Source organism: Mustela lutreola, chromosome 13, assembly GCF_030435805.1.
Source record: "Mustela lutreola isolate mMusLut2 chromosome 13, mMusLut2.pri, whole genome shotgun sequence".
NCBI lineage: Eukaryota > Metazoa > Chordata > Mammalia > Carnivora > Mustelidae > Mustela > Mustela lutreola.
Window position 1 is genome coordinate 12369158 of NC_081302.1, and position 27383 is coordinate 12396540.

The 27383-nt window shown below is 51.2% G+C and overlaps 1 protein-coding gene and 1 pseudogene across 3 annotated transcripts in view; one reads left to right on the forward strand and one right to left on the reverse strand.

Moving 5' to 3' along the window:
* Window positions 1–27383, forward strand: part of STK24 (serine/threonine kinase 24) — a 112054-nt gene that overhangs the window by 79686 nt on the left and 4985 nt on the right. For all 3 annotated transcript variants that reach the window (XM_059144407.1, XM_059144405.1, XM_059144406.1), the window contains exons 3-9: window positions 3338–3394; window positions 11027–11135; window positions 11433–11590; window positions 19479–19664; window positions 22319–22464; window positions 24227–24356; window positions 25450–25518. In XM_059144407.1, coding sequence (XP_059000390.1) covers window positions 3338–3394; window positions 11027–11135; window positions 11433–11590; window positions 19479–19664; window positions 22319–22464; window positions 24227–24356; window positions 25450–25518 — 855 coding nt within the window. The remainder of the gene's footprint in view (window positions 1–3337; window positions 3395–11026; window positions 11136–11432; window positions 11591–19478; window positions 19665–22318; window positions 22465–24226; window positions 24357–25449; window positions 25519–27383) is intronic.
* LOC131814086 (small ribosomal subunit protein eS1-like) lies at window positions 12526–16483 on the reverse strand (annotated as a pseudogene).

Sequence of the window (27383 nt, forward strand, 5' to 3'; positions counted from 1 at the left end):
TACTTGTCCCCCCTCCCCCGGCCCCTCCCTCCACATCTCCCCCAGCCCCAGAGCCAGCTCCTCATTCGGGCTTATATGCAAAGAGACAATTCCAACTCTGCGATCCGGCAGGTCCCTGCTGTACCCTCTCTTGGCACCTACTCTTGATAGAGTTCAGGGAACAGTTGCCAAGGTCTGTCTTGGGCTCCCGAAGGCCAGCTCCGTGGGAAAAGGCAGGCGCCTCCCCTGCTTACCGCAGCCTCCTGGTGCCGGCCCCTGGCAAGCTGCCCTGCGGCCCCTCGGCCCGAGGGAGTGGGGGCTGAGCCTACACAGTGCAGGGCCGGTGGGGTCACTGACCTCGCTTCCCGGGCCACCTCCCATGCAAGTGAACGGCTCACCCAGTGAGCTGGAAAAGCCAGTTCGGCCGACGGGGGTCAGCCAGAGAACCTGTTCCTGATCAGTGGTGCCAGTGGACCTGGGGGAAGAGCATGTTAGTTACAGTCCCCTGGCCATCGTATTTAAGCCGCATGACCTAACGCTGTTTCCCAGGGGTCCTCGGATCTGGTGGCCCTTGTGTTGGGACAGCCTTCAGACGCCAGTAGATGTACTACCAGGAAAGAGCTGGATATAGCAGACGCAGGGCTGGTCTTTCATTCCCTCCCCTCCAGGAGGTGAAGCCTTTACAACGAGAGGTGGGGGCACTTGGTTTGCTGCCTGTTCCGCTGTGGCTTACGTGCCCCCGAGGTATTAGGACAGCATGGGGAACTGGGTCACTTTAGCACCTGGTGCGGCTCCCTGGAAGGAGAAAAGTAGTGTGTTGAAAGAGTTATTTTTTATTCATTCATTCATTCATTTATTTATTTATTTAAGATTTTACCCATTTATTTGACAGAGAGAGATCACAAGTAGGCAGAGAGGCAGGCAGAAAGAGAGAGAGAGGAGGAAGCAGACTCCCTGCTGAGCAGAGAGCCCGATGCGGGACCCGATCCCAGGAGATCATGACCTGAGCTGAAGGCAGTGGCCCAGCCCACTGAGCCACCCAGGAGCCCGAAAGAGTTATTTTTGTTTCCTTGGTGGGTAGTTCCCTGCTGGGCTAACCCCTCAGGGATTTGGGAGAGAGGAGCCTAGTGCTCGGAAATGGGTGGGCAGGTGCGGTGTGGGAAGCAGTGCGGTGACCCCCTCAGGATGTCTGGTCACAGCCAGCAGCAGATGGGAGTGACGGAGAGGGTGATGACCCACTGAGTCTACCTTCACAGCCATGAGAGCAGAGGGTTGGGAGCTGGGTCAGACAGCGCCCTCGCAGCGGGCTTGGGAGTAGAGATGTCGAGTTCCAAGGTTTTCATGGCAGGAGAATGTAGAGTTCCCATGTTCTCCAAAATGGTATTGGTTGTTCCTTGGGATAATTTATTTCTGTCAGATGTGATGCTTTTTGGAATGCCTAGGAATAACACAAACATTTCTCGAGGAGCAGGGGCTGTGTCTGCCTGGCATTAGGCTCAGTTACAAAATGGAAGGAAGGCCAGAGAATAGTCTTTCTGGTGGGAAGTTCTCTCAGAATCAGAACCCCCTGTTCCCAGCAGGTGCCTGTGACTGGGTAGTTATGGCAGGGGTGGAGGGGTGGTCGTGGTAAAATGTTTGTATGTGGAAGGTAGATCCCAAACACATCATGTCAGGCTTCTGTGCCCCCCGTCCAGTCTCTGCTGAAATTGTCTTTGTCGTACTAGACATCAAGGGCATTTAAAAGCTTGAGAAAATGCTCTATATGCAGTAAAACTTGGACTGTCTAGAATATCTTAGAATCAACTCCAGATGTCAGAATTTAGTTGAAATTTTACAAGGAAGGTATTTTACAAATGTGGTGCGGGTATCGTTGCCTCTCCGAAGCGAACGTGTGGCCGGCACAGTTCGCCCTTCCTTGACGACAGCGCGCGGTAACTGACACGCCCTGAGCTCGACCGCGCCCCACTGTCCCTAGGCGTGTAGTTTGCTGTTGGTAGGAAACACGGACTCGTGAATCTAAAATCCGACCAGGAGTTGCTAAAGTGAAAGTTCGCACGGGATGTTGGGGAGGGAGGCAGGGGAGGGTTTTTCCCCTGGCCTTCCTCGGGGGGGGGCGAAAAGGCCAGAGAAACTGTTCCAGGGTTCCAGAAGAGCAGGCGGTCAGAGTCCGCCCTGTTGGAGCCAGGAGTGTGGAGGGCCCCTGGGGATACTCTGAAGAGGGAGGGCTTGCTTCCACATTGAAGGGACCCAGAGCTCGCTGGATGTCCACTACAGCTTCCACACAGGACTGAGTCAGTAAGAAGCTGCTGCTTCACATCCGCCCATGCGTTTACTGCTCAGGCCAGGGACCAGACCCCTCTCCCCGTGCCTGGTGTGTGCCGGGTCCTCCAGCCCCAGCACCACTCACGGGTTACTCACCACCAGTGCTGTGACGAGGGTCCATGTCACTAGTTGTCGACCTTGCCTGCTTGCTGTGGGTCAGGCACTAGATTAGATCAGATGCTCAGAGAGGAAACAACTACCTGAATCCCTCCGGCTGTCAGGAGGTCAGGATCCGAACCCTGGTCTGGCTGGTCCCTGAGCCCGCAGGCTCCTGACTGCCCCAGGGGTGCTCCCTGTGCACTGTGGCTTGCTTCTTGGCTTTCAGGGGAGCATTGCTTTGGGATTTGTGTTTAAAAACAGAACCCTGGAAGTCACGGGGGCTGAGTGGTTTTAGGAAACACGGAGGGGAAAGACACCAAGTGGACACTGGCGAGCACACAAACTCAAGACTTGGTTTGGGGCCTGCTGTTCTGGAAAGCTTCCTGAAAACTCCGGTAGCTTTCAGGCTGTGGGAAACTGGTGGATGAGAGGCTGTGCTGCTGTCCCCCCTCGGGAGCATCCCGTTCCCTCAGCTCACAGGGCGTGAGGGCCGCCCCTGCACAGCCCAGAGCTGCAGGCGACGAAGGGCAGTGGCCGGGCCCCGGGGCTGGGCGCTCTGGGCGCCTCCCGGTTGAAATGCGGGGGAACGTGTGTGACCAACGCCGGCCCTGTGCTGGGCCTTGGGGACTGGTTCCCAAACCCCGCTGTTGCCAAGGATCACGGACTGAGCTTGTCCGTCCCCTCTTCAGAGATTTCTGGCTCAGCAGGTCCAAAACATGTTGCCTCCGAGCTCCTGATGCAGGCAGGGACAAGCCGTGGTCGCCCACCGTGTCTTGAGGCCGTTCCTGCACGGGACTCATTTGCATACGCTTTTCTTGCTGTCACGTGTTTAGAAATTTCCAGTTCCAAAAGAACAGTGACCCCCCCCCCCGACATTATTTAAATTTTTTTCTGGTTTGGTTTATTAAAAATAATTACCCTCTTTTTGTTTCTGTAGGACACTAAGTTATGGATAATAATGGAATACCTTGGTGGAGGCTCCGCGCTAGATCTAGTAAGTACCCCCCCGCCCCATGCCTGAATACGCATCAGAGCTCTTCTCCGTAAATCTTGGTTGTAAAGGTAATTGTTTTTATCCACTTGTGTTTCCCTCTTCAGTTGTGCGGAAAGGGGACCAGACTTTCCCTTATAATTTCATTTCTAATAATATTACTAGAAATTATAGTTTCCTCTTTTTAATTTTTTTTTTTTAAGATTTTATTTATTTATTTGACAGACAGAGATCACAAGTAGGCAGAGAGGCAGGCAGAGAGAGAGGGAGGGAAGCAGGCTCCCTGCTGAGCAGAGAGCCCGACGCGGGGCTCGATCCCAGGACTCTGGGATCATGACCTGGGCCGAAGGCAGAGGCTTAACACACTGAGCCACCCAGGCGCCCCAAATTTCCCCTTTTTAAAAGATTGATTTATTTGAGAGAGAAAACATCCATGGGTGGGGGGAGGGGCAGAGGAAAAGATTCCCAAGCAGACTCCCTGCTGAGTTGGGGGGGCTGGGGGGATGGGGGGGTGCTGGATATCACCACCCTGTGATCGTGATCTGAGCCAAAACCAAGAGTTGGGCGCTCAACCCACTGAGCCCCCAGGGAGCCCCTAGTTCTACTTTTGAAACCAGTTCTGCTGTTTCCTGGGAAGCCAGTGAATTTGTTCGTAGAAGCCGTGAAGGATCCTATCATTGCCTTCCTTGGGAATCATTGTTAGCTTGTCTTCCAAAACTGCTCTTAACTTCTGTGGAGCGGAGATCCCGTTATTGTTTCGTACTTCAGATAGTATAGCTTAGCTTCCGAAATGCGCCTGTAACATTTTCATTTATAACTAATTAGAAGCAGGGTTTTTAAAACATACCTGATTTCATAAGTCCGGCAGGCCGGCAGCCTGTGACCGTGGCAGAGCGATGTCACCCATGGGAGCCGGGGGCAAGCCTGGGTGGGGGGTGCACACTCCTGTTTCTCAGTCGTACGTGTGGTGGCCTTGCTGGTGCTGGCGGCGCGTTGACAGCGGAGCTGGCCCCATCCCCGTGGTTTTGTCCCCTGGCTGGCCCCGGACCTTCTTGCCAGTCTGTGTGTGAGCCAGCGGAAGCTCGCCAGGGGTTGACCTCAGAACCCCAGGCTGCACCTTGCTGCTCTCAGTGAAACATGGCAACGTTGTTGGCTTCTGGCTAGATGCTTACAGATGAGCAGTGAATCGTAAGCATCACTTCAGTTGTCTTAGAAACACATGGAGGCAGAACAAGTTTTAAAAAACTCCCATAGTTGTTTAGCACTTGACATCTTGTCCCCACTGTGGTTATGCTCTGGAATCAGGGCACTCAGCACCTGTCCTGGAAGGGCTGGCTTGGGGTGCTCACGTGGTCATTTTTAGTACCGGCCTTGTCTGTCACTTTTGTTTTAAAAGGTGACAGTTGTCTGGCTGATGTGCCTGCAGTTTTCCTTGCTCTCAGAGTGGTTGCTGGAAAGCCTGTATGTTTTAATGGTTATAGTCTTACACAGATTTTATCCACTAAGGAAAGAAAAGCCCTTTTTCTTTCTCACAGTGGAAGTAGCAATTTTTTGCAGGGTGGGGGGAGGTAAACCTTTAAAACTTTATGTATCTCTAAAAGTATCACATACTCAATTTTAAAATAGCCTATCATGTTATAAACCATGAAAGCAATCAGTCTAAGTAGTGTTCAAGGGGAAATTTCAAGAAAGGGTTTAATACCGTATCAATGATAAGAATGAGAAAAGCAGCAGAAGAGCTGGATAAATTTCATGGCTTGCTTTGCATCTTTTCCATAAATACCTGACACAGAGAGTGTTTCATTTTTTACCTTTGTGGGAACTGCTACAGGAATGTAGAAAATAATCTCATTTTGGGTAATTAGATTTACTGTTACCTTGAGGGCACTGCCTTGTGGCACACAGGAGATTGTTTGCCGGGACTCTGTCCTCCACACAGAGCCCTTCAGAGAAGCAGCTCTAGCCTCGCTGCCCTGGTTTATTCATTCTTAATGCCACAGTAATTTATTTAGTGGCAACTGCCTTTGGAGCTTTGAAGTCTGTGAAATTGTAGACATTACAATTGGAAGGAGGTGTAGAACTCTCCACTTTAAAAAAAAGAAAAAATCTTGTTTGGTATCAGTCCTAGCAGACTGCTCTCCACCATGCACATTGATGGCCTCATTGACGAGAGCCAGGCCTCCTTTTTTTGGACGTCCTGAGTCATCTCCTTTTAATTGACGAGCCAGTGGAGAGGCTGAGAGGTTGGGTGTCCCAGCTAGCAAGTAAAACTGGACTTTGGACCTCGTTGTGCCCGGCTGCAAAGCTTGGGGCCTTCCCTGGCCCCACATTGTTCATCCGTCCCTCTGACTTCGTTTTATCTTTCTCATATCCCCTTGCTGGTGGCTGGTCCCCAACCTGCAAAGATGACGCATTCATAATAGAAGACAAGAATTACTTTTTGAATGTTGAAAACTATTAGGATTATTTTGAGAGGGTCTGTTATTTGTTTATGAAAGATTTTAAGAATGAGAATATTATTGCATATAATATTGGATACCATGTAGCTGAATATATGGATTCTGGGACTTTTGCCTGAAAAATTAACATTGCTTTTATTAAATGTCTCTCTGGTAAGAGGCATACTGCTAATATGTCTGTGTGGCTTTGGAGGAGCCTCACATGTCAGGGTCTGTGGAGGAAAGGCGACCACATGTGCCTTGGTCGGGGAGAGGGCCATGCCATCCCTCAGAGCATGTAGCTCTCCCTGGCTCTTGCTTCATCTTTGGCTTTCTAGATTCATCTTTTCTCTTCATGCACTCAGCAGCCGACATAGTCAGCTTGGGCGGCCATGACAGATTACCGTGGACTGGGGACTCAGACAACAAACATGGGTTTCTCACAGTTCCCACTGGAGGCTGGGAAGTCCAAACTCAAGGCATGGGCAGATTGGTGTCTTGTGAGGACTGCTTCCTGGCTTGAGGGTGGTGTCTTGTATCTTTGCATGAGGTGGAGCAGAGAGCCCCAGAGCAGCTCCCTGACCTATCCTTGAGAAGGGCACTAACCCTGTCCCTGAGGACTCCACACATGTGATCTCATCACCACTGGTGGGCTCCACCTCCTAAAACCATCAGATTGGGTGGTGGGGCTCCACCTCCTAAAACCATCAGATTGGGTGGTGGGTTTTCAACATTTGAATTTTCAGTGGTGAGGGTGGGCACAACGGTTCAGTCCCTAGCAGAATGAAACCTGATCTAAGGCTTCCCCGACTGGTCAGAGGTGGATGGCTGTCTCAGCAGCCCCTCCCCATTCTTGTCCGTATGGGTGTTGAAGTACCGTGTGCCGATTTGGGTTTTTGCTTTTTTGCTCTGCATTGTGGTTATCGAGTCTTTTTACTTAACGCTCTTAGATGGTAGTTGAATTCCTTGCCTTAAACCTTAATGACACTGTAGCCTGGATCAGGACGATGGCCGCCCTCCTTCAGCTGACATTGCCTTTTGACCATGTCTGGTAGTTACTTTAGGGGGGCTTGCTGGTCATTCTGGAATTGAGGTTCCACAGGGAGGCCGGCTCCACGATGGGATGGGAGACAGAGGTAGAATTGCCTGGATGTTCCCCAGTGGGAAGGGGGGTGTTTGGGTCGTAGGTAGAGAGCTGTCTGGGTATGAGCATGCTTCCGCGGACCCCTGCCCCCGAGCCGTCGGAGGCAGCAGCGGTGTCAGCTCTCGGAGCGCAGGAGAACGGCAGACCCGATCCCCTGCTGCTGTTTATTACATCTGGAAGTGGCCTGAGAGAGGAGAGCGACTTCACCGCGGGCTGAAGATGGGTTGAGGATCCTGGTCTGCTGCTTGGCCTCTAGGTAAATCATGGGCCCCACAGATAAGATAAGTCGAAGGACAACCAGAAGGCTTCATAAATTCTACTGTGGAATTCACACAGGTCTGCTTTTTGTGGGGGCACTGAGGGGCTGTCGTGTTGTTGTCTGGGCGCAGCGGGGGCCTCTCTCTGTGAGGCAGATACACTGATGCTGTTGGAGGGTACGTCCCTGGGAGCCGTTCTTCCTCTGTTCTGGAATTGCCTCCTTCCTGACTTTAAGAAAATGCAGCTGATACCCTTAACCCGTAACTTGAGCAGCACAAGATGGGATCTGGCATGAAGAATAGTTTCAGACATAGTTTAGGTTTTTTGTTTTGTTTCATTTTGTTGTTTTGTTTAGTAATGTCTGCACCCAGGTGGGGCTTGAACCCATGACGCCAAGATCAGGAGCTGTGCGCTCTTCGGACAGAGCCAGTCAGGTGCCCCCAATATATAGCTGAGTTGTTAGGAGCCAGGAGTGTTTGAGTAAAATAAGCATATATTTTATTTTGAATGCACACATATGAGTGTGCTCGATCTGTTGATTGTTTTTTTTAATTTGAAAGGCAATGAACAAATTGAAATAAAATGTTCCTTGGTTCCCCGTCGAAGCCCTAGAAGGCACTGTGAGGAAACGCTGGGTTCTGGTTTGAAAACCACGTGTGTAAATAATTTCTCAAGTTTTGTCTGCTTCTGGCGTGCCCTGACTTACAAATATAATAGGTATCGTGCGGTTGAAGACTTCATGACTTGAAATGTGATAGGTTTCAGGTGAATTCATTTTTCATTCAGAAAATGCTTGTTGTGTGCCTGCTACGCATCGGGCACTGTTCCAGCCGCGGGAAGTTTCGGCAGTGAATGAGGCAGAAGGAAATCCCCCTGGCACGGAGCCGTATTCTGCTGAGAGAAGAGAGTCAAACTGTATGTCGGAAAGTGCCGCAGGGAGAAGGAAGCCAGCTGGGGTGGATGGAGCCGCTCGCAGGCAGCGTCCGCAGCAGACGGCCGGAGTCCGGGAGATGGGTAGTGACAGCTCAGTCTCTGCAGGAGACTGTCAGGGCTGGCCTTGGAGTCTAGTTTAGAAGAACCCCTGCGCCGTGAAGTGGTCACTCGATCAGGCAAGAGATGGTTGACAGACTTAAAAATGAACATGCAACACGATTTAAAACAATGAGATGGCCTGTTTGTTAATGTTAGGCTAAGCAGTTACTGCAATGGCCCCCAAACGGTGTCTCCAGCGGGAGAGAGGGCTGGTTGACCCTGGAACAACACGGGTTTCCACTGCCCGGGTCCACTTGCATGCAGATTTCTCCTGTACGGGACAGTGCTGTAAATGTATTTTCTCTTTTTTATGATTTTCTTAATACCATTTTCTTCTGTAATATACTGTGGACTACACGTAACATACAAAACGAATGTTAAGAGACCATTTATGTTATCTGTAAGGCTTTTAGTGGAAGTAGGCTGTTAGTAGTTAAGCTTTTGCGGAATCAGAAATTGTCTGCAGATTTTCAACTGTCTAACCCCGACATTGTTTGAGGGTCCACTCTGTTTGTCCCGCTTCCAGGGGCGGGGGTCACTGGGCTCCAGTCCACATGGTCGTCAGGGCCCTGCTCTGGACGGTGGCTCTGCCATCTGTAACCTGTGGTTTCCCGTGGTCTTCAGTCACTGTCCTCTCTTGCTGCCAGTGTTCTCAAGGCCAAGACCAGCAAGGGGCCATCACTTCTATGCATATTCCATGAGTGAGACTTAGTCACATGGTGAAGCCTGCTACCTCGGACCCTGGCCCAGGTGGCCCCCAGTTGCGTGCCTGGCTGAGGGTCCGCGTTGCCGAGGAAGGAGGGAAAAGCAGACTTGGGGGAGATGGAGTTCGAAGTCACCCAGAAGTGAGATGCAATCTCAGTGTTTTTCCTGGGAGTCTTTCTTTTTTTTTTTTTTTTTTTTTAAAGATTTTATTTATTTGACAGACAGAAATCACAAGTAGGCAGAGAGGCAGGCACAGAGGAAGGGAAGCAGGCTCCCCACTGAGCAGAGAGCCCGATGTGGGGCTCGATCCCAGGACCCTGGGATCATGACCTGAGCCAAAGGCAGAGGCTTTAACCCACTGAGCCATCCAGGCGCCCGGGAGTCTTTCTTTTATAAAATTATTTGAAAAGCCCACATTCCTCTTCATGGTAGAGACCGGCACGTTGATATTGCTTAGAAATGTTAGTGGTGGAAGAGGTTAACGTATCTCTCTGCAAACTTAGCTCACCCTGGGCTTCCCCACCTGTGGAGAAGTCTGGGTCCAGAACAACTGCAGACCTTCTGCAGTGACTTCAACAGCAAGGAGGATCTCCCACCTTCCCATGGCATGTAAATCACCCGTGGGTGGTGTTTAGGTCATGTTTAAGAGGGCGTAACTATGTGTCTATCAATTGGAGAGCCAGCACTTAATGATCCAGGGAAGGGGTTTTAGTTAGTTTCCCCGCTCCTCTTCTTTCCCCTTGGTGGTGGCCGCAGGCGGCCTTGCTGTTCCTTTCCGGAGACTTGATAGCAGAAGGGAGGGGGTGGTTAAATCCAAGTCTAGTCAGATGTCCCTCATGATTTGGGTACCCTGCCGGAGGAGGAAATGCAACCTGTGCTCCGTGATAGGATTTGGGAGAACTGGATTGTCCTTCTGGGTCCTGGTGTGAATACGAGCGTGCCCGTGCACACCCGTGCATGTGTAGCACGCGCACACACACTCGCAGTGCACAGGCGCATGCATGCACGCACATGCACACGCATGCACACATACCTGCACATGCGCACGCACGCCCACGCTCACGTGCAGCCTTGCCCTCCCCTGACTCTCCCCGGTTATGAGAAAAGTGCCTGTTCCCTTTCTGAGTAGTGAAATGTCTTTGTCCTGTGAACACGCAGAAACAGCTGTGGGGGAGACGGACAAGGCAGGGTCTTCAGGTTGTGCTCTTTGGAACAATAGTTTAATGTATGTTTCTTGAAAAATAAGACTCTTGGTCATATAATTTGGGGGAAAATTAGGTTCTGTGGAATAAAGTGTGCAACATGTTGCCTTCATCTGAGGTAATCTCTGGACGGCCCTTGGACAGTATCTGAATTAGAAACTGGGTCCTTCTTGGTAGGGTAGTTGGCCCAAGGGTGTGACCTCCTCTGAGCCCATCATGTCTCGTAGAACCAGTGTGCCCCCCACGTTGTCCGGCCCTGTATCCTGCACGGGAGACTGCCAGGGGATCAGCCTGGTCACAGGGCACTGCTGCCTGATGCCAGAGTCCCCGAGACTCTGGGGTCATTGGTTTAGGAGAAGTGACCGGCTTTGAGAAAGAGCCCCGCGCACCCCCACCTCCCCTCTAGCACGCCTGGACCCTGTTCTGGAAGACTGAGCTGGGCCTGTGAGCCCCGGATGAACCAGAAGGGGGGGTGCCAGGCAGGAGTCTGGCTGTCACCAAGAGACCAGGGGAGCCTCTCTGATCCCCGCCCCAGGCCTGGGAAACAGCTGTTCTGTCACCATCCTTCTGGCGAGGCCCTGAGATGCACAAGTCAGCTTGTCTGTCCAGGACAGCGTCTGTGTGTCAATCGAATGCTCATGTGGGAAGAGCATCTTAGTTTCATTTCCTTTAAAGCAACCTCCACCTGGGTGGCTCAGTGGGTTAAGCCCACTGCTCGGTGGGGAGCCTGCTCCTCCCTCTCCCCACAGCTCACGCTCTCTCTTGCACACACTCACTCTCTCAAATAAATAGTCTTTTTTTAAAAAAACAACCAAGATGATCATTTAAGTAACTTTAATTGTTCTTTTCTTATTAGTTAGAACCTGGCCCTTTAGATGAAACTCAGATTGCTACCATCTTAAGAGAAATCCTGAAAGGACTTGATTATTTGCATTCTGAGAAGAAAATTCATAGAGATATTAAAGGTAAGGAGGTGTCTTGCTTGTTCTCCTCAGAAGCGCCCCCCCGGGCTGGGTGGGAAGGTGCTGTGGAGCTGAGCTCGTGCTTCTCTGCCCGAGGGAGGTTATCCTGCATGTGTGGGGAGACTGCCTTCCTCACGCCTGGGATGGGTGGCTCGGGGGGGCATCTCCCCACAACGCAGCAGGGCTGCCTGCCCTCAGTGAGCCCACGATCCCCTGGGACAGAACCACGGGCCCCTGAAGCCACAGCGGGTGGAGCCGCCCCGCAGGTAACGTCGGGGCGTCTCGGCTTTCACTCTGCAGCTGCCAACGTCCTGCTCTCGGAGCATGGGGAGGTGAAGCTGGCCGATTTCGGGGTGGCGGGCCAGCTGACGGACACGCAGATCAAAAGGAATACCTTTGTGGGCACCCCATTCTGGATGGCGCCTGAGGTCATCAAACAGTCCGCCTATGACTCAAAGGTAAGGCCCGGCTCTTTGCGGTGGCCGGCTCCGGACAGTTGTCCCCTTTGCTTCGACCTTGTAGCCTTTCCCAGCGGAGTGAAGCGAGGTCCTTGAAGTGAGACCTAAAGGTGGTTCTCTCAGACCTTGGTCAGAGAGCAGGTGTCATCTCCCTCTCCGTCGTTCACTGTCCTGAACTCACCCGGCTCGCAGTTGCCGAGGTTTCCAGCTTCAGCACCGGTGCTCGGTGGCGGTGGGCGCCCCGAGAAGGAGCAGGGGACGAGGGTGGCCGGAGCGGGCTCGGGCCTGGTGACACGTTCAGGTGGAAGCACGAGGGCGTGTGGGGCCGCAGAGTGGAGCATGCGGGGGGGCCCCGGGCAGACCTCGGAGCAGTGTTCCAGGGACAGGCAGAGAAAGAGGCTCCGCAAAAGCAATGGAGAGTCCACGAAAATAGAAACCCAGAATCTGGAAAGAATATGCCTTTAGAGATTGCTACAGATTTTTCCTCTCGTTATTTTCAATTCTGCGTTAGGATCCTTATTCCCAGAGGCTCCTTCCTAACATGACGCAAACCGTGTTTCCCCTTTTCTATGTTTTTTACCTGTCATATGTGGTACTCTCCAGTTTTTCCTGGTACCTTCAACTTTCTTTTCTTTTTTTCTTTTCATTTCTTTCTTTTCTTTTCTTTTTTTTAAAAAAGATATATTTATTTAAAAAGAGAGAGAGCGCCTAGAGGTGGGGAGAAGGAGAGAGAATCCTAAGCAGACTCCCCGCTGAGTGAGGAGCCCCCTGTGGGGCTTGATCTCGAAACCCTGGGATCAGGACTTGAGCCGAAAACACCCAACCAAGTGAGTCACTCAGGTGTCCCCTTCAGCTTTTGTAAACTTCTTTAGTATAGACTAAACAACCTACGGCTCTTGCCTCAGGAATCCGTGATTTAACTGCTCTCTCCCCCCGGCTGCCCACTCTCACACTGTACACAGAGTACTCGCGTGGCCACAGAGAACCGGCTCCTCTGAATCGACAATTTCTAGGCAAACCCATGTTTAACTCCCATACGTTTACATGCCAGCGTTGTTTCCTCTTTTTAAATGGGAATCTTCTAAATAGACAGTTGACTTCCTAGCTTGTTGAACACGGCACGCAGAGCGTAGAGCAACCTTTCCTCCAGCCCTCAGGGTGCCATTGTAGCCGTCGGCTGTTGGAAGGACCGGGTGGTACCGGTGGGGTACCTGGTGGGGCCGCAGGTGTGCCCTGGTGCTAGCCTGGCAGAGACGGACCTGGCTATCTCACTTTTGAGTTGTCGTGGTGGCCGTGACTGTCGTAGTCCCCCCGTGGCCTTGGCAGCCATGGCCTGAAGGTGACTGTTGGGTCTTCAGTCCCCAGTGTGACAGCTGCGCGGTGTTCACTACACTTGTCGCTCGTTGGCGTGTGGCCCTGTGTGAGGGTTTGCTCCAGGGGAATCTCTGCAGCCAGTTCAGCCATTGGGGAGCTGTCAGTTTGGGACTCGGCAGGAACTTCTCTGTTTAGTCCTTTCTCTTTATTTGAGGCTGAGGCCCATTTATTCGAGTTCGTCCATCTAGAGTTCGGTAGGCACTAGAATCCGCATTTCTGAACTCCTCTGATCATACTGTTCCAGTGTACCTTCTCTTTGCGGGAAATGAGCTCCTCGACCACGGGCTTGTGAGTCTGGATTCAGACCTTCTCTTTCCATGATGAAACGCCCACCACGGCTCACGTGACAGCTCACTCGACCTTGCCCTTGCTGCCTGTCTTCCTCCTTTGGGGCCACTCTGGACTTTTGCCCAAGATGGGGCCTCTAGCGGTAGAGATTTTCCTGCATCATAAGGCTTGGCCACCTTTTTCCCGGAGTTCTTGCCAAGATCAGAACACTCAGATCTCATCTGTGGGTGTTTCAGGGTTCTTGTGTGTATTTAAAGATGCTGTCTCCAGCTCCAGGGGCACGCACTTGGTTGGGGAGCATGAAAAGCTACGCCACTCTTCTCTCTACCCTTTAACTTTACCTCTTAGTCTGGCCTGTATCAAAGGCTAAATCTTTTCATTTTCCCGAGTCATACCCAACACCTCTGACCTGGAAATCACGTGCAAAAATGATGTTGATGTGAAGTTTGCTTCCCAGATTTGTTGACCCAGGAGGTGTGGAAAGTGCAGATAAGGCTGATGTCTATGTCTGAGTCTGGGACCTTGGGGGTAATGTGACATTAGTTCGCTCCCATTAGGTGTGGCTCTGGACTAGCAGCTTTTTTTTCACAAAGGGTCTTTTTCTGCATTTGCTTTGTGGATATTTTTCTAGGGACTGCCTCCCTTCTCAGAGGCTTGCCTGGGAGGCGGTGGAGGCTCTTGGACGGCCACGGGTGGTCTCCTGGTACACAAACATATTTGGCTTCTTTCCCGTTACCCTTTCCATTCTTTGCCTTAGGTGTCTGTCTAGACATATTTCCCGTTAGTTTTTGCTTTCTGTTGAATGCACAGCCCCATGGTGGCAGGATTCTGTTACCGTTGTTCGGAACCCTTGCTCCCATCATACTCACTTTTGGACACGCCCTGCTTTTCAAAGGAAGGTCAGGTTGGGATAAGGCTAGAATGCCCCTGCTTCACGAGCATCATCATCTTTACTGAACCAAAGGGCACGTAAGCCTTAGTTTTATGTACGTTGTCGACATGAACGCCTGTTGAAACAGTATCTCTGACCCCTTGTCACTTGTCCAGACTTCTTAGGTGTCCTGAGCATGTTTGCACATATGGGACATCTTCCATTGGTCTCAGTTCTTCATCTAAATATAGCATTACTAGATCATGATTGTCTGTATGTCTCGAGCCTTCATTATTACTGTTATTTTTAAGGTGAAGTAGGCTAGCTTGGTTTATTTTAAGAAGTCTTGAGACTTTGGAGATGGTGCCAAGGGAGATAACTGCTCTCCCACAAAGAAGGGTTTGCTTTCCATGTCTGAGCAGGGTCTTGGCTGAAGAATGTTAATTCCCTCCTACCCCCCGCTTTCTTTGTAAGGTTATTATGGTGGTGTGTTAGCAAATGGATTGGACTTGTATGAAAACATTGTCTCTGTTCGATGTCTCTTTCTCTGTATTCGTTCATTTGGTTATTGCTGTAGTTGTGCCCAGTGCTGAGTAATTTACATCTTCAGTGAGTGATTGCAGTCTTGGGTGGCTCTGGCAGAGAGTGGGGAGGGCAGAGGAGTTGTGTGCAGAAAGTCAGAGCAAGCTAGGGAAAGCTTCATAGACATAGAGCTTTGCAGCCCCTCAGAGATGAGGTGGGGTGGGTGTTCAGACCCAAGTCTGGTGTGGGAATGGAGTGACCTTTGCATTTGGATTTTAGATTGTGGTGAAGAACGTAGAAGGGGGTGAGGCTGGAGAAGGTGACTTGGCCTGCTGACTGAAATACCCCGCAGACACTGAGAAGCCAGTGTCCATAGTCTCTCGTAAATAACTTTTCCCTTTTTTGGTCTCAAAAGCAGTATGTACTCTTTAATCTGGAAAATGTTGGGAAAAAGGAGATAAAAAAAAGAAAAACATCTGTAGACCTACCACCCCAGCACAGGCTAAGTTATTTTGGTGTCCGGTCATCTCTGAAATAACTGTTTGCCATCTAACCATGGTGAAAAATGGAACTAGGTGATATGTTGATGGAAAAAAATAAGATTGTTAAAGATAAGGGAAGACTGGCAGTATTAGCCCACCAGTTTTTGGAATCTGTCTGGTTAGCTTGTCCATGGCGGCCTGTGAAAAGCAGGATCAGAAGCTAAAGATCACAAATAAGATTTTTTTGTCAGCATTACATGTGTGAATTTTAAACAGATTGTTGGATTGGTGGCTCATATCCATTGGCTCATTCAACTTGATCACTGGTCTCAACCCCTGTAGCTTTTCCAGAATTACTGCCTTCACCACGAATTGCTATGAGTTTTCCTAATTCAAAGTTGGGACTTTTTCAGCATTTTTACTTTCTAACCAAGACATTCATGGAATGGATAAATGGACTGACAGGCCTTTTCTGTGTCTTTTGATGCTTTCTGGAATCAATGTATTGACCACTTCTTTCAAGTCCTTTGCAGATCTTGGGGCTGTGATTTCTATCATCGTTTTCCAAATTTAGTAGACCTGTTGGTGATGAGCATAAGAGGACTTCTGAATCTGATTGTTGCCTTTTTTTTTTAGCAAAACCAATACAAAATAGACAAAGTAAATAACCAATAGTCTTGAGTTGGGCATGCGCTTTGATCATGATCTGGTATGTTTTTTGACCGTGGAGCACATTTTGTCTTGGGTAAGACGCATGCCATGAAAATCAGGCAGTTTTTGTCTTGAATTTCCTCAGTAATTACCCTGAATTTTCTAAGTGCACCTTCATCATTCTGCAGATGAACAAGGCTTCCTTTAGAAACGCAGCCCTTAGGGAATCGGATGTGAGTTTGTTTCCCGAGTCCCCGTGACTAGTGTTTTCCAGTGTTTCTTACATTGAGCGTAGCTGGTGCTCTCAGATCACACCAGTCTGTCTTGGGAAATGAATCTGCTGCTTTCTTCGCTCCCTTTTTGCTGCTTAAGGCACTGGTTCTTCCCAACCACCATGGTACTACCCAGGGAGCCAAAAGGCAGGATTCTTAGTTCTTTTTTTCCTTCCTCCTTCTCTTGATTATAGAGCCTTGTCTATGGTTCCTTTTAGAATATTTTCTGCATATAAATTTTTTATAGCACTCAACATTGTGTTGTATCTGCAGATCTGCAGCCAGCTTACTTTTACTTAATTAACAGGATATTGCAAAGATCGAGAGTGTTGTCTATTCATAGCAACCTAACCCCTACCGAGAGGAGTCCCTGATCTTCAGTACCAGAGAACTCTGTGTCGTCTCTTAGGAGCATGCTATGGGAGCTGTCCATGCGGGAAGTCAAGTCTGTTTGCAGGGGTCTGTGTGTAGTTTAGAACACCTGCCCTTACAACTTCTGTTGGGCCCATATTGAAAACCACTGTTTCTTTTCTCTTAACATCTAATTTTCATGGTTTTCCAGATGGCAATAAAACAGGTCTCCTCTCCTACCTCAGTCTTAATTGCTTTGGAAAGTAAGTGCCCTTCCCCCACATAACTTTTATTTTAATACCTAGACACGTGTTCTCATCTGATGCCATATTTCCCAAAGATTTCCTAAGTACAGTAATGGACAAACCCCCTCACATTCGTGATTCTCTGCCCCTGTCACTGTTGAGCGTGCGGTGTCGCAGTAAACGTGTTAGCGCAGCTTCATCCTTCTTCTAAGATTTAGTGGAAGCGATGGAATATTTTTGGCAGCATACACCATCTTCTAAATCTAAAATTATTTATTTAGGATAGAGTCCTAGAAGTGGAATTTACTGGTTTTAACAAGCTTGGGTGTTCTTACGGCTTTTGCTACATACTGCCAAATTGCCACCAAGTTTTCCACATTCGTCGGCAGGACAGGAGAGGTCTAGAGAGGGAGCCTCCAGGCAGGAAGACACTTAGGAGCCCCCCCCCCAGAGAAGCCCCAGGAGGAGAGGATAGCTCCGAACCCAGCCACGGGCAGGAGGTACAGGGGGCCCCCAGTGTTGAGAGGCTGGGAGCCACACCCCTGGCCCTGGCTGGTGGAGGAGCATCCAGAGAGGAAGGCACGAGCTGGTGCAGCACACAGGCTGTGGCTCAGCTGGCAGGATGGCACGCGTTTTGCTGGGACAAGGCCATACTGGCTGACCCTCCCCGGGGACTAGGGGGGAAGCAGGAGGGCGATTCCTGAGCCTCTCTTCTGAAGACTGTGGCATGGCTTGCAGGCGGGAAGGTGGCCTCCTGTGGGCTGCTGGCCCGTGCCGGCTTGTAGGAGCAAGTGCAGGTCCTTGAAATCTTGGGACTCTCTGTCTCTTGTCCAGCCGGGAGCCTGCTCCGTAGCCCTCGGAGCTCTGGGGACATGAGCATAGGCTCATGGTGAGAGGCTGTCGGCAAAGGCCACCGTCTGTCTGGTGTTTGGATTATGGTTTGTAAGTGGCTGTGGGGTGCTTGGGGGTCGAGAGGTTGTCCGTCAGGGGTCCGGGGGGCTGAGGCCCTGTGGGTGCCAAGCAGCAGGCTTTGCATAGAGCAGCCGTTCTCGGGAAGTCCCGGAGGGCCTGAGCAGGCAGCCAGAAAGGGGGGGGGGGGTGGGATGCTTTTGTGGGAAGAACTGTTGGGAGCTGTTGGCACACGAGGCTGCGCGTTCCCCTGTTCGCGTATCCCTCGCTCCCTGTCACTGTGCACCTGCTCCTGTCCTCCTGCTGCCGCTGGCAGCGCAGCGCCGCTCACCTGCCGAGCAGCCTGCCTCCTCCTGGGCGCAGGGACTCTGGGATCTGTCACGTTTGTACTGACTTTAAAAGTAATACATTCCTATTGAGCTAAAGCAGAGTCCAGGGAGGGAGCATGGGCAGAGGACTCCTGATGCTGGTTCTGGAGTCTGATCCCTTTTGTGCAAAGAATTCAGAACAAGACTTGCTGACAGGCCTGTTTTCACCAAGAAGAGAAGCAGCAGAGCATGTGGTGGTGCCGACCCCGCCGGCTGCTGGCCAGGGAGATCGCAGCGAGGGTCTGTTCCGCTCCCTAGGGCTGTGAGAACACAGCAGGTTTTGAAGGTTGGGATGTCGGGGTCCTGCCGTGACCTGAACCATGTCTCAGCCTTTCATTTCTTTGCTGTAGAGGGAGGGATCGAGTAGGTTCTGACTTTCCATGGGTTTCCCGTGCCCAGTGACCAGGGCAGAAAGGCTGTGCGAGGCGGGCTTCGTGTGGATCCCGATTCAGTAAACCGACCGTGACAGTACTTTCTTCAAGAGTTCAGGAAATTTAACTATTACAGCATATTAAGTTATTATTAATTTTTAAACTGTTCCTAATTTTAGGTCTTGATCGGTAGTATAGAACCCTTGCTGACAAGCTGAGGTCGTCAGGGGAGAATGTCAGGATATCTTTGACTTTTAAATACACTGTGGCAAACAGTAGACAAAGTCCATATGGCAGATTGTTCATAATCATTAACTTCATGTTAGTTCTGTGAATATTCTCCTCTATTAAGATTCTGGTATTATTCTCTACTTCTGTGTGTGTGCGAACGTTTCTGGAAGACACCCGTTCTGAGTTCGGGGCCCTCTGTGAGGCACCCTGCTCAACCTCCCTGGTATTATTTCCATTTTGCCGTTGAGGAAACTAGGCTCACAAGTTAGATTTTTTATTGTTAAGATTTTATTTACTTACTGATTTTAGAGCACGCGTGAGAGAGCATGGGTCAGAGGAGGGGCGGAGGGAGAGGGAGCGGGAGGCCGTCCCCATGCCAGGCCTGCCGCGGGGCTCGATCTCACGACCCTGAGAGCACTGCCTGGGCTGAAACCAGGAGTCAGACCCCAATTGACGGAGCTACCCAGGCGTCCCGGTGAGATACTGTCTCCTGTCGTAAGACTTTGGTTGTGGAGCTGGCATTTAAACCCAAGTCTCTGAGGCTCTTAGCCTCACAGCTGTGCGTGGTTGTAAGCAGGTTTAATGGGGTGAGTTGCAAACACCCCTCTGTTCCAGACGTGCCCGCTCTGCTCACTTCTGGCGAACTGTCTCGTCACTCCAGGGATCTGAGTCACCATGGAGTGCCTCATACTCCAGCAGTAAACGGAAGATGAATGATTGTAAAAGCCGCCTTCAGTGCAGAACTAGAAGGTGGTCTGTGTATTCCGTTTTCTGCTGTGTGTCGCCTGTTTTGAAATTATACCAAAGGCTTATCTTTTTTGTTTTTGCTCAAAAATAATTATCTTTTTCAAAACCTTAGAAGTATGTTGAGATGTATTTCTTGTTTTTCCTAAGAAGCCTATTTACTCGAGCTTATTCCTTTTGGTATCTCTAAAAATGCTTTGTTGTTGCAGGCAGACATCTGGTCCCTGGGCATAACAGCCATCGAGCTCGCGAAGGGGGAGCCCCCTCACTCGGAGCTGCACCCCATGAAGGTTTTATTCCTCATTCCAAAGAACAATCCCCCGACGCTGGAAGGGAACTACAGCAAACCCCTCAAGGAGTTTGTTGAAGCCTGTTTGAATAAGGAGCCAAGCTTTGTGAGTTGCTCAAGCTCGGGGTGGGCCCCTCTTTCTGTGTGGCCAAACTTGGTCTAGAGCCATCTTACTGGAATTTCCTTAATCACTCTTGCTGTAGTCACCATCGTCTTTATGACCGCGTTCTCTTTTTTCTTCTTCTTTTCTAAATGGATGCGATTGATTTGAGTTGCAAATTTTTTTTTTTTTAAGATTTTATTTATTTAGGGTAGAGAGAGTGTTTGCACAAGTGGGGGGTGTGTGTGGCTGGGGGCAAAGGGAGAGGGAGAAGCAGATTCTGTACTGAGCGAGGACCCTGACTTGGGGCTTCATCCCAGGACCCTGAGCTCATGACCTGAGCCGAAGGCAGAGGCTTTAACCCACTGAGCCACCCAGGCACTCTGCAAATGTTTTTATTATTTATCTTTTAATAAACAGAAATCTACTTATTTTCTTTCAGATTTCCTAGCATTTCGTACCTCATTGAGCCTGAGGACTGTGCTCCTTAATATTATATGTGGAATCATAAATTTTTAATGTGTATAGTAAAAGGTCAGGCTATTTTTAGCCGTTTTTAGTAATCGCAAAGTCTGGCCAGAAAAATAATGGCTAAATGTGTCTTTAAAGTACATGTTTTCAATTTCTTCTTGGCATGTGGTAGGAAAGAAACGATAAATTACGAAATACGCATGTACCACCCACCTTCCCCCTACCCCTTCCTTTTTTACTTTTGTTTGTGTGTAATTGACTGGCAGAGCCCTGTGGCCAGACGAATTCTCTCCTGTATAGCCTTAGCTGAATTCTCTCCTGAATTAGGATGCATCTCTGAAAGTTATCTTTGTATTTTGGTGTTACGTATAGGACCATGTGTCTTGGTTTGTTTCTGAGTCTTCTAGCAGTGTTGGCTGAAGGCCAAGCTAAATCCACCCCCCCTTTTTTAAAAGATTATTTTTTTTTTTTTAAAGATTTTATTTATTTGTTTGACAGAATGATAGAGCACAAGTAAACAGAGCAGCAGGGAGAAGCAGACTCTCTGCTAAGCAGGGAGGCTGATGCAAGGCTTGATCCCAGGACCCTAGAATCATGACCTGAGCCGAAGGCAGATGCTTAACCAACTGAGCCACCCAGGCGCCCCTTTAAAGATTTTATCTGTTTATTTGACAGAGGGAGATCAGAAGTAGGTGGAGAGTCAGGCAGGGGTGGGGGAAAGCAGGCTCTCTGCTAAGCAGAGAGCCAGACTCGGGGCTCGATCCCAGGCCCCTGAGACCATGACCTGAGCTGAAGGCAGCGGTTTAACCCACTGAGCCAGCCTGGCGTCCCTGAATCCCCTTCTTAACTCTTATCTAAGAATGGGTGACTAATTTTACAAGAACACCATGGTTTTCTAGTATGCTCGTTTTGGTAAAGGAATGAAATGGGGGATGCAGCATTTTCTTCGAAGCCCCGGGGAACGTAGCCTGAGATCGCCTGGTGGGCTTCATTAATGCATCAGGCGGGGGGTGGGTCGCTGCTCCATCTGTGCACGGCGCTCTGGACGGTCTGGCATGATGTGAGTCCCTAGCCACAGTGCGGAGGCTAGGAAGCACCCAGGAAGATACACCCCCACACGTGTGCTCATCTTTCCATTAAAAATGGATGTCTAGTGTCTGCATACTTGCCCGGAGCACCCGTAGCCGCCTCTACCCTGCCCGAAGCACACTGAGGAAGCGGACGAGAAGCTGAGAGTGTGAGCACTTTGGAGACGCTGCGAGTCTCCCGGGGAGTGAGACGGCACCTGAGGTGACCCAGGTTGCCTGTGGGCTTGAATTTGAGCCACACGACTGGCTGTTGTGAATCAGGCTTTAGTAAGTGGGACCTGAGTCTCACTGGCCGTGTTCCCCCCTCCGTCTGCTCTCGTTTGGGCTGTGCTTGGAAAGTGTGCTTCTTGCCATCTGATTTGCCATCCTCGAGGGGAAGGCAGTTGCCGACTTCAGAATGTGCTGTGTGGTTTTGGCCATTCAGAGCCCAGGATCTGGACGAGGTTCTCACCCCAACCCCAGGGCGAGAGACAGACGGGGGAGGCCAGCACTTGTACGTGGTGAGTGAGGGCACCCGGTACTCTTTCGGCGTCCGAGAAAGGGGTATATCTTGGTTCCTTTCTAGTTTCCTTGCGATGTACCCCCGTTACCATCTATCCACTATTTTGGGGAGGTGGAGCCAAATACTAACACAGAAAGTTAACAAGGTAGCACGGAGCATATGTTTTCTCTCTTGTCAGCATCTGTATGTAAGTATGTGTGTGCGAATGTAAAACAAAATATTTTATAAAAACTGGGAGGTATATTCGAGCTGTCCTAAATGATCTCTGGAGTTCTCTGACATGTTTTCCGTGTCAGTGCGTCTTCCTAGGGAAAGGCTTTTTGCTTTCGCTGGGTGGTTCCCCGTGGCATGTCATGGACCACGTCAGACACGAACCGCCATGTCCACACTGCACGTGGATTCCCACCCGTGGGTGCTGGACCACTGCTGTTGGAATCCTGGCTTTTGTCAGGGAAACAGACCTGGAAGCAGAACTCGACCTTTACATTTTAGTGTGGGTGTGTGACTCTTTGAGGCAGAAGTCTGTCTTTTGGGGTCGAGTCAGAACACAGGGAACTTCATCTCCTGCTTCCTGTTCTGTCTGGCGGCTTTTTTTCCAGAGACCCACCGCGAAGGAGTTACTGAAGCACAAGTTTATAATACGCAACGCAAAGAAAACCTCCTACCTGACCGAGCTCATCGACAGGTACAAGAGATGGAAGGCCGAGCAGAGCCACGAGGACTCGGGCTCCGAAGACTCAGACACGTGAGTCCCCTCCACGTGGGCGTGCGGGGCGCGTGACCTGGGTTGGGGGTCTCCCATGGGAGCCCTGTGAACGGGTCATGTTTGGGTTTGTTCTTCTCTCTCATCTGGGGTGGGATTTTCTGTTGTTATTTGTGGATTTCTTTGTTAATTTTTTTTTAGATACACCAGGTTGATGGTGATCTTTGTGTCAGTATGGGACAATTTGGGGACCTTTTGGCCTCTTTCTGTTGCTAGTGGAGTTTCCAGGAAAAATCTCTGTGAAGGAACTAGGCCTGGTCTCCTTTTCCTTTTCTTTTTCCTGCCCATAAACTATCGGTCAGGTCAGGTGTGACTGCTTTACATGTATCGCTTTTTGACGATACAAATGTACGTCTTTGTGATTCCGTGTTGTGGTGTGGTCGATGCTAGGGCTTTAAAGCCGCATACCAGAAGTTCCTTGCTGAAAACTGGTGTCAGGTTACGCATTCTGGAAGTCTTTTAGCCAAAGAGATGGTTGAGGTCTGGGAGTTGCTTTGGTGTACGTGTGTGTGTGTTGGGGGGCGCTGGGCCGCCCACTCCGGCAGGAACGAGGGCGTCACGAGTGGAAGTGGGCCCCGCTGTGGCACCTCTTCTGTTCTCCCTCATGCCTCGGCTACAAGTCCAAGTCGACCACCAGACCAGGTCCACGCACCAGGCTGGTTGAATCAGTTTCTGGGGGCGAGACCAAGCGTTTCAGGGTCACAGGAGCCAAGAGTGAGAACCGCTGGCTCAGGACGCGGAGAGATGAGGGTGGTGGCTGTGGGGACAGAAAGGTGGACCGGCGGCCCGAACGTGGCCGTGGCCTTGAGTGAGGGAAGTGGAGACCATCCAGACCTCGGCGTGTGGGTGGGTGTCGTGGTGACCAGAGAAGCAGCCGGGCGGGGCAGGGAGGGGCACGGGAAGCTGAGTTTGGGGTGGGACATGCGTGAGGTGCTGGCAGGATGGTGTAGGGGCGCATTGAGGTGCGGGGTGCAGGTGAGGCGTGCCGGCTGCGGTCCGGGATTTAGTTACAACGCTGTGAATGGTCGTTGGAGCCGTGAGAGTGAACCGTGTCACCCACCCAGTGGGCCGACTGCTGGGAAACGCCAGTGTAGAGGACCGAACTGTGGGTGACCATGGCCGGGGCGATCTGGGGGCAGAGACTTCGGAGGGGAGCGGGGATGAGCAGGAACACGGACCCGGGGCTCCAGCAGGCGGAGGACAGAGCAGGAGCCCCCTCGCGCAGTGTCGTGCGGGCGGTCGACGGCCTTGGTCAGGGCAGCTGCAGGGACAGGGTTGGTTTTGGGGTGAGAGAAGGTCAGAAGCAGAGGCAGTAAGTGTAGCAGACACAGCCAAGAAACGAGACTGCGGGCTGGCTGTGGCTGGAGGGGTCGTTGCGTTGCGGGAGCCAAAGGGATGCGTGTCGGGGTGTTGATGGGAAGGCGCCGAAGGGGAGAAAAGATGCCCTCTGAGAGCGGGACTGTCAGTGGAGCGCGGAGCGCAGGGTGGTCCTGCCGGGGAGCGGCCTCTCTGGGGTCCAGGAGGTGGGATGGCGGCTGTGGGTGCGGCCGGTGCCGTGGGAAGTCAGGGAGCGCCGTGGTGACGGTCTCTTTCCTCAGGGCCGGGTGGCAGGGCCCGGGAGGGGTGATGGGTGACGAGCGGGGTTGGGAGGTGTGGAATGTGGGGTGGCTAGCAGGGCTGCGGGGGGCCGGTCTCGGTGCAGGGATGTGCACTCGCTCATGGAGTTCCGGATTTCTCTCCAAAGGGAGACGGATACGGACAGCCAGGCCTCTGGAGGCAGCGACTCTGGGGACTGGATCTTCACTATCCGAGAGAAAGATCCAAAGAGTCTTGAAAATGGAGCTCTTCAGCCTTTGGACTTGGAAAGAAATAAGGTAACGCTGGCTCCTACCACAGTTCGTCCCCACTCACCTCTGCAGGCCTGCTCTGTGGGGGGCGGGGTGGACTCCCTGGGGTAGCGTGCTGGGGGGTCTCGCTATTGGGGACCCATAAGGACCCAGAGAGTCAGATCCGAGAACCCGGCCTCTGGTCTGTACTGCAGGCTGCTTCCTGCTCTACAGAGCCTGCTGTGTCCCTGTCCCCGTCCCCCAGCCCCCTCCCCCGCCATCGGCCTTTCCTGAGGCTTGCACATAGTGGGGGGCGGGGGGAGGGCATCTCACCTGTGAAGTGACATTCAGACTCTGCACGGAACTCTGTTTTGTGTATTGGGGTTACTCAGAAAAGATACCAGAATTTTGGGATTAAGGTTTTTAGGATCTTAAAAATAAACATAGTGCTGTTGGTACTTAACATGGGACTTTATTTTCATTGGTTTTACGCCTCTTTAAGTTTATGAAGAACTGTGTTTTTGGAGTTGCTTTAAAGCACCGTGGTGTAGTTTCTGTCAGGCAGCGTGGACCAGCGGCTGTTCACAGCTGTCCCCTGGTGATCCTACAAGTCTTGCTGTGCTGGGCAGATGGGAGTCATTACAGAGATTGCAAAAGTAGAAAATGGGCCCCTGTCCTGTGATAGTCACTTGCACCAGCCAGCTTTGATCTCATTTCCATTTCCGGAGTGTTGGTAGTCAAGTCCTGCTGCATAGACCGCGCAGGGGTGCGATTTGGTGTCACCGGCCTCTGCACGAGGGCCACTCCTGGGACCTCTCGGGCCTTTGCACCTAGAGTCCAGATGCCGGTTGGCCCAGCTGCATGAGTCTGGCACATCGCCGCAAAGAAACATTGACATTTAGTGAAAGAGCGAGACACTCCCATTTAGCTATCACAGCAAGTGCCTCGACTCCTGGGTTGTGAGTTTGAGTCCCACTCTATGTGTGGAGACTACTGAAGAAAATAAAATCTTAAAAATAAAAGCACAGCAAATAGCGTTTCAGACTGTATGCTGGCTAGCTTGGTGCCTGTCTGAAGTTTCTGCGCTATTGAATGTGAATGTTAACTACTTACTTCTCATCACCTTTTTTTCTTCCCTAAGATGAAAGACATCCCAAAGAGGCCTTTCTCTCAGTGTTTATCTACAATTATTTCTCCTCTCTTTGCAGAGGTAAGATACCCCGTTGACGTGTGGGGGTGGGGGGTGGCGCGTGACAGGGACGTAGTGGGCTGCAGGGTCCTCTTTCTGGGACGTGTCGCCAATCGAATTCGGGAGGTTAGAGCCAGTGGGCACCAGTAGGTGGGGAGTCGGCATCGTGGTCCCGTGAGGCCGCTGGGGTTGGCACTGGCTTCCCGGTGCCCCTCCTGCTCTCCTGGGCAACGGCTGCTGCCCGGTCCTCCTGGGAAAGGTCACTGTCGCCTCCTTGCGTGTGCTGGCCCCGCATGGCTCCGGGAGTCACCAGGGTGAATTTGAGCTTCTGTCGCACTGCTCTCCACAAAATCTGTTCGGTGTGGCCTGACGGCTTTGCATCACACAAATTAATGGCCATGCGGAAGTGTAGAATTTGATTTTAAAGGAGATACCAGATTTCGCAGAGACCTCCTATGCCCTACCGTGCCCCCATAGTTCACTGTAATCCCATAGAAGTCTCCTTACCTGTTGTTGGGCCCCCGATTTGTTTCCCTGGTGGGGAGCCTGCCCTGCCTCCTGGAGGTACGGCATTGTGCAGTGTTTGCCAGAATAAAGTTTACGAGAATGAAGGTTATTCTTCATCTGGTTAGGAGGTGATTTGAAAAGAAGTTGGAGATACCCTTTCTGGTTTTTTTTTTTGAGTCCCACAGGCTGCCTTTAAGGTAGTCCAGAATGAGCTACACTGGTCCCATGCTGAGCCTGGGGTGTAGAGTTGAAACCACTGGACACGTGGGTTTGTGACGGCAAACTGAGTGACACAGGGCAGCTGGAGGCCCTCTGTGTCACTCCCTGGCTCTGCCCTCGGCTGACGTTTCTGGGTGCCTGCGCTCCTCCTCTCCTGTCCATCAGACACCATCTCACTCTTCATTATGTTGTGTGGGAGGGCGGTCTGGGTTTTCAAGATGTTCCCTCGCTTTCCTGTTAGCCTGCCATGGGCGCTTCACTAGGATCAGTCTGGCCATTAGGGAAAATGATAAACATATTTCTTACTTTGTTTGAAGCCAGGTATTTTCTACGGGGCATATGAAGAAACAGTGCCGAAATCATTACTTAGAATTGGTGAATTAGTCCTCACTGTAATATTGTTTAGATTTTTTTCAGCTAAGCTGAAGGTAAATTCACGGGTGTCTTGTCTAAGGTGTTTTTATCAGTATACATCATTTTATGGAATTCCAATAAAAATAACAAGGAATCATTATCCCCGTGTCTACAAGTGAGGCTGTCCCGATGTCGGAGTGTGCATGACGGCTGATAGAGCCCATCCGGCAGCAGCTTTGGGCAGGGGGACTTGTGTTGGGGGCGCAGGGCAGGGTGGGCTGGAGAGGGAGACCGTTGCAGGAAATGGGAGAAGGCAAAGAGGTTGGGCGCTCGCGACTTGTGAATACGGTTGTATTAGTTAAGTGATCAGGAGTCCTAGGTGGACACCGGCGGCCGCCTCCAGGTCTGCCGCAGTCTGTGGGGGGAGGAGCACAGGGAGAGCACGCTGGGCCATGGCCTCCCACATCAGGCCCTCCGAGTCCTCCATGTGTCCCTGCCACGGGGAGGAGGAACCAGCATGGTCAGGATGGGCCGACCAGGATGGGCTGATGCTGGCAGTGATGTGTTCATGGGAGTTTGCAAAGCCAAAGCCAAATGTGATCCATTTGTTAAAGGCGACATCAGGGAGGGGCTCCCACCGCGGGAGGCTGCTGCCTGTGACTGAACCTGAACGGCCCTCCTTGTCCTGTGTTGCTCCGGGAGGGGGACTTAGAGCCGGTAGTGGTGCTCGAGGACACTGCTGTGATTTCTTGTGAGGGGTGGGAGGCTCAACAGGGACACCGGATTCCCAGAATTTAGGCTGGGTG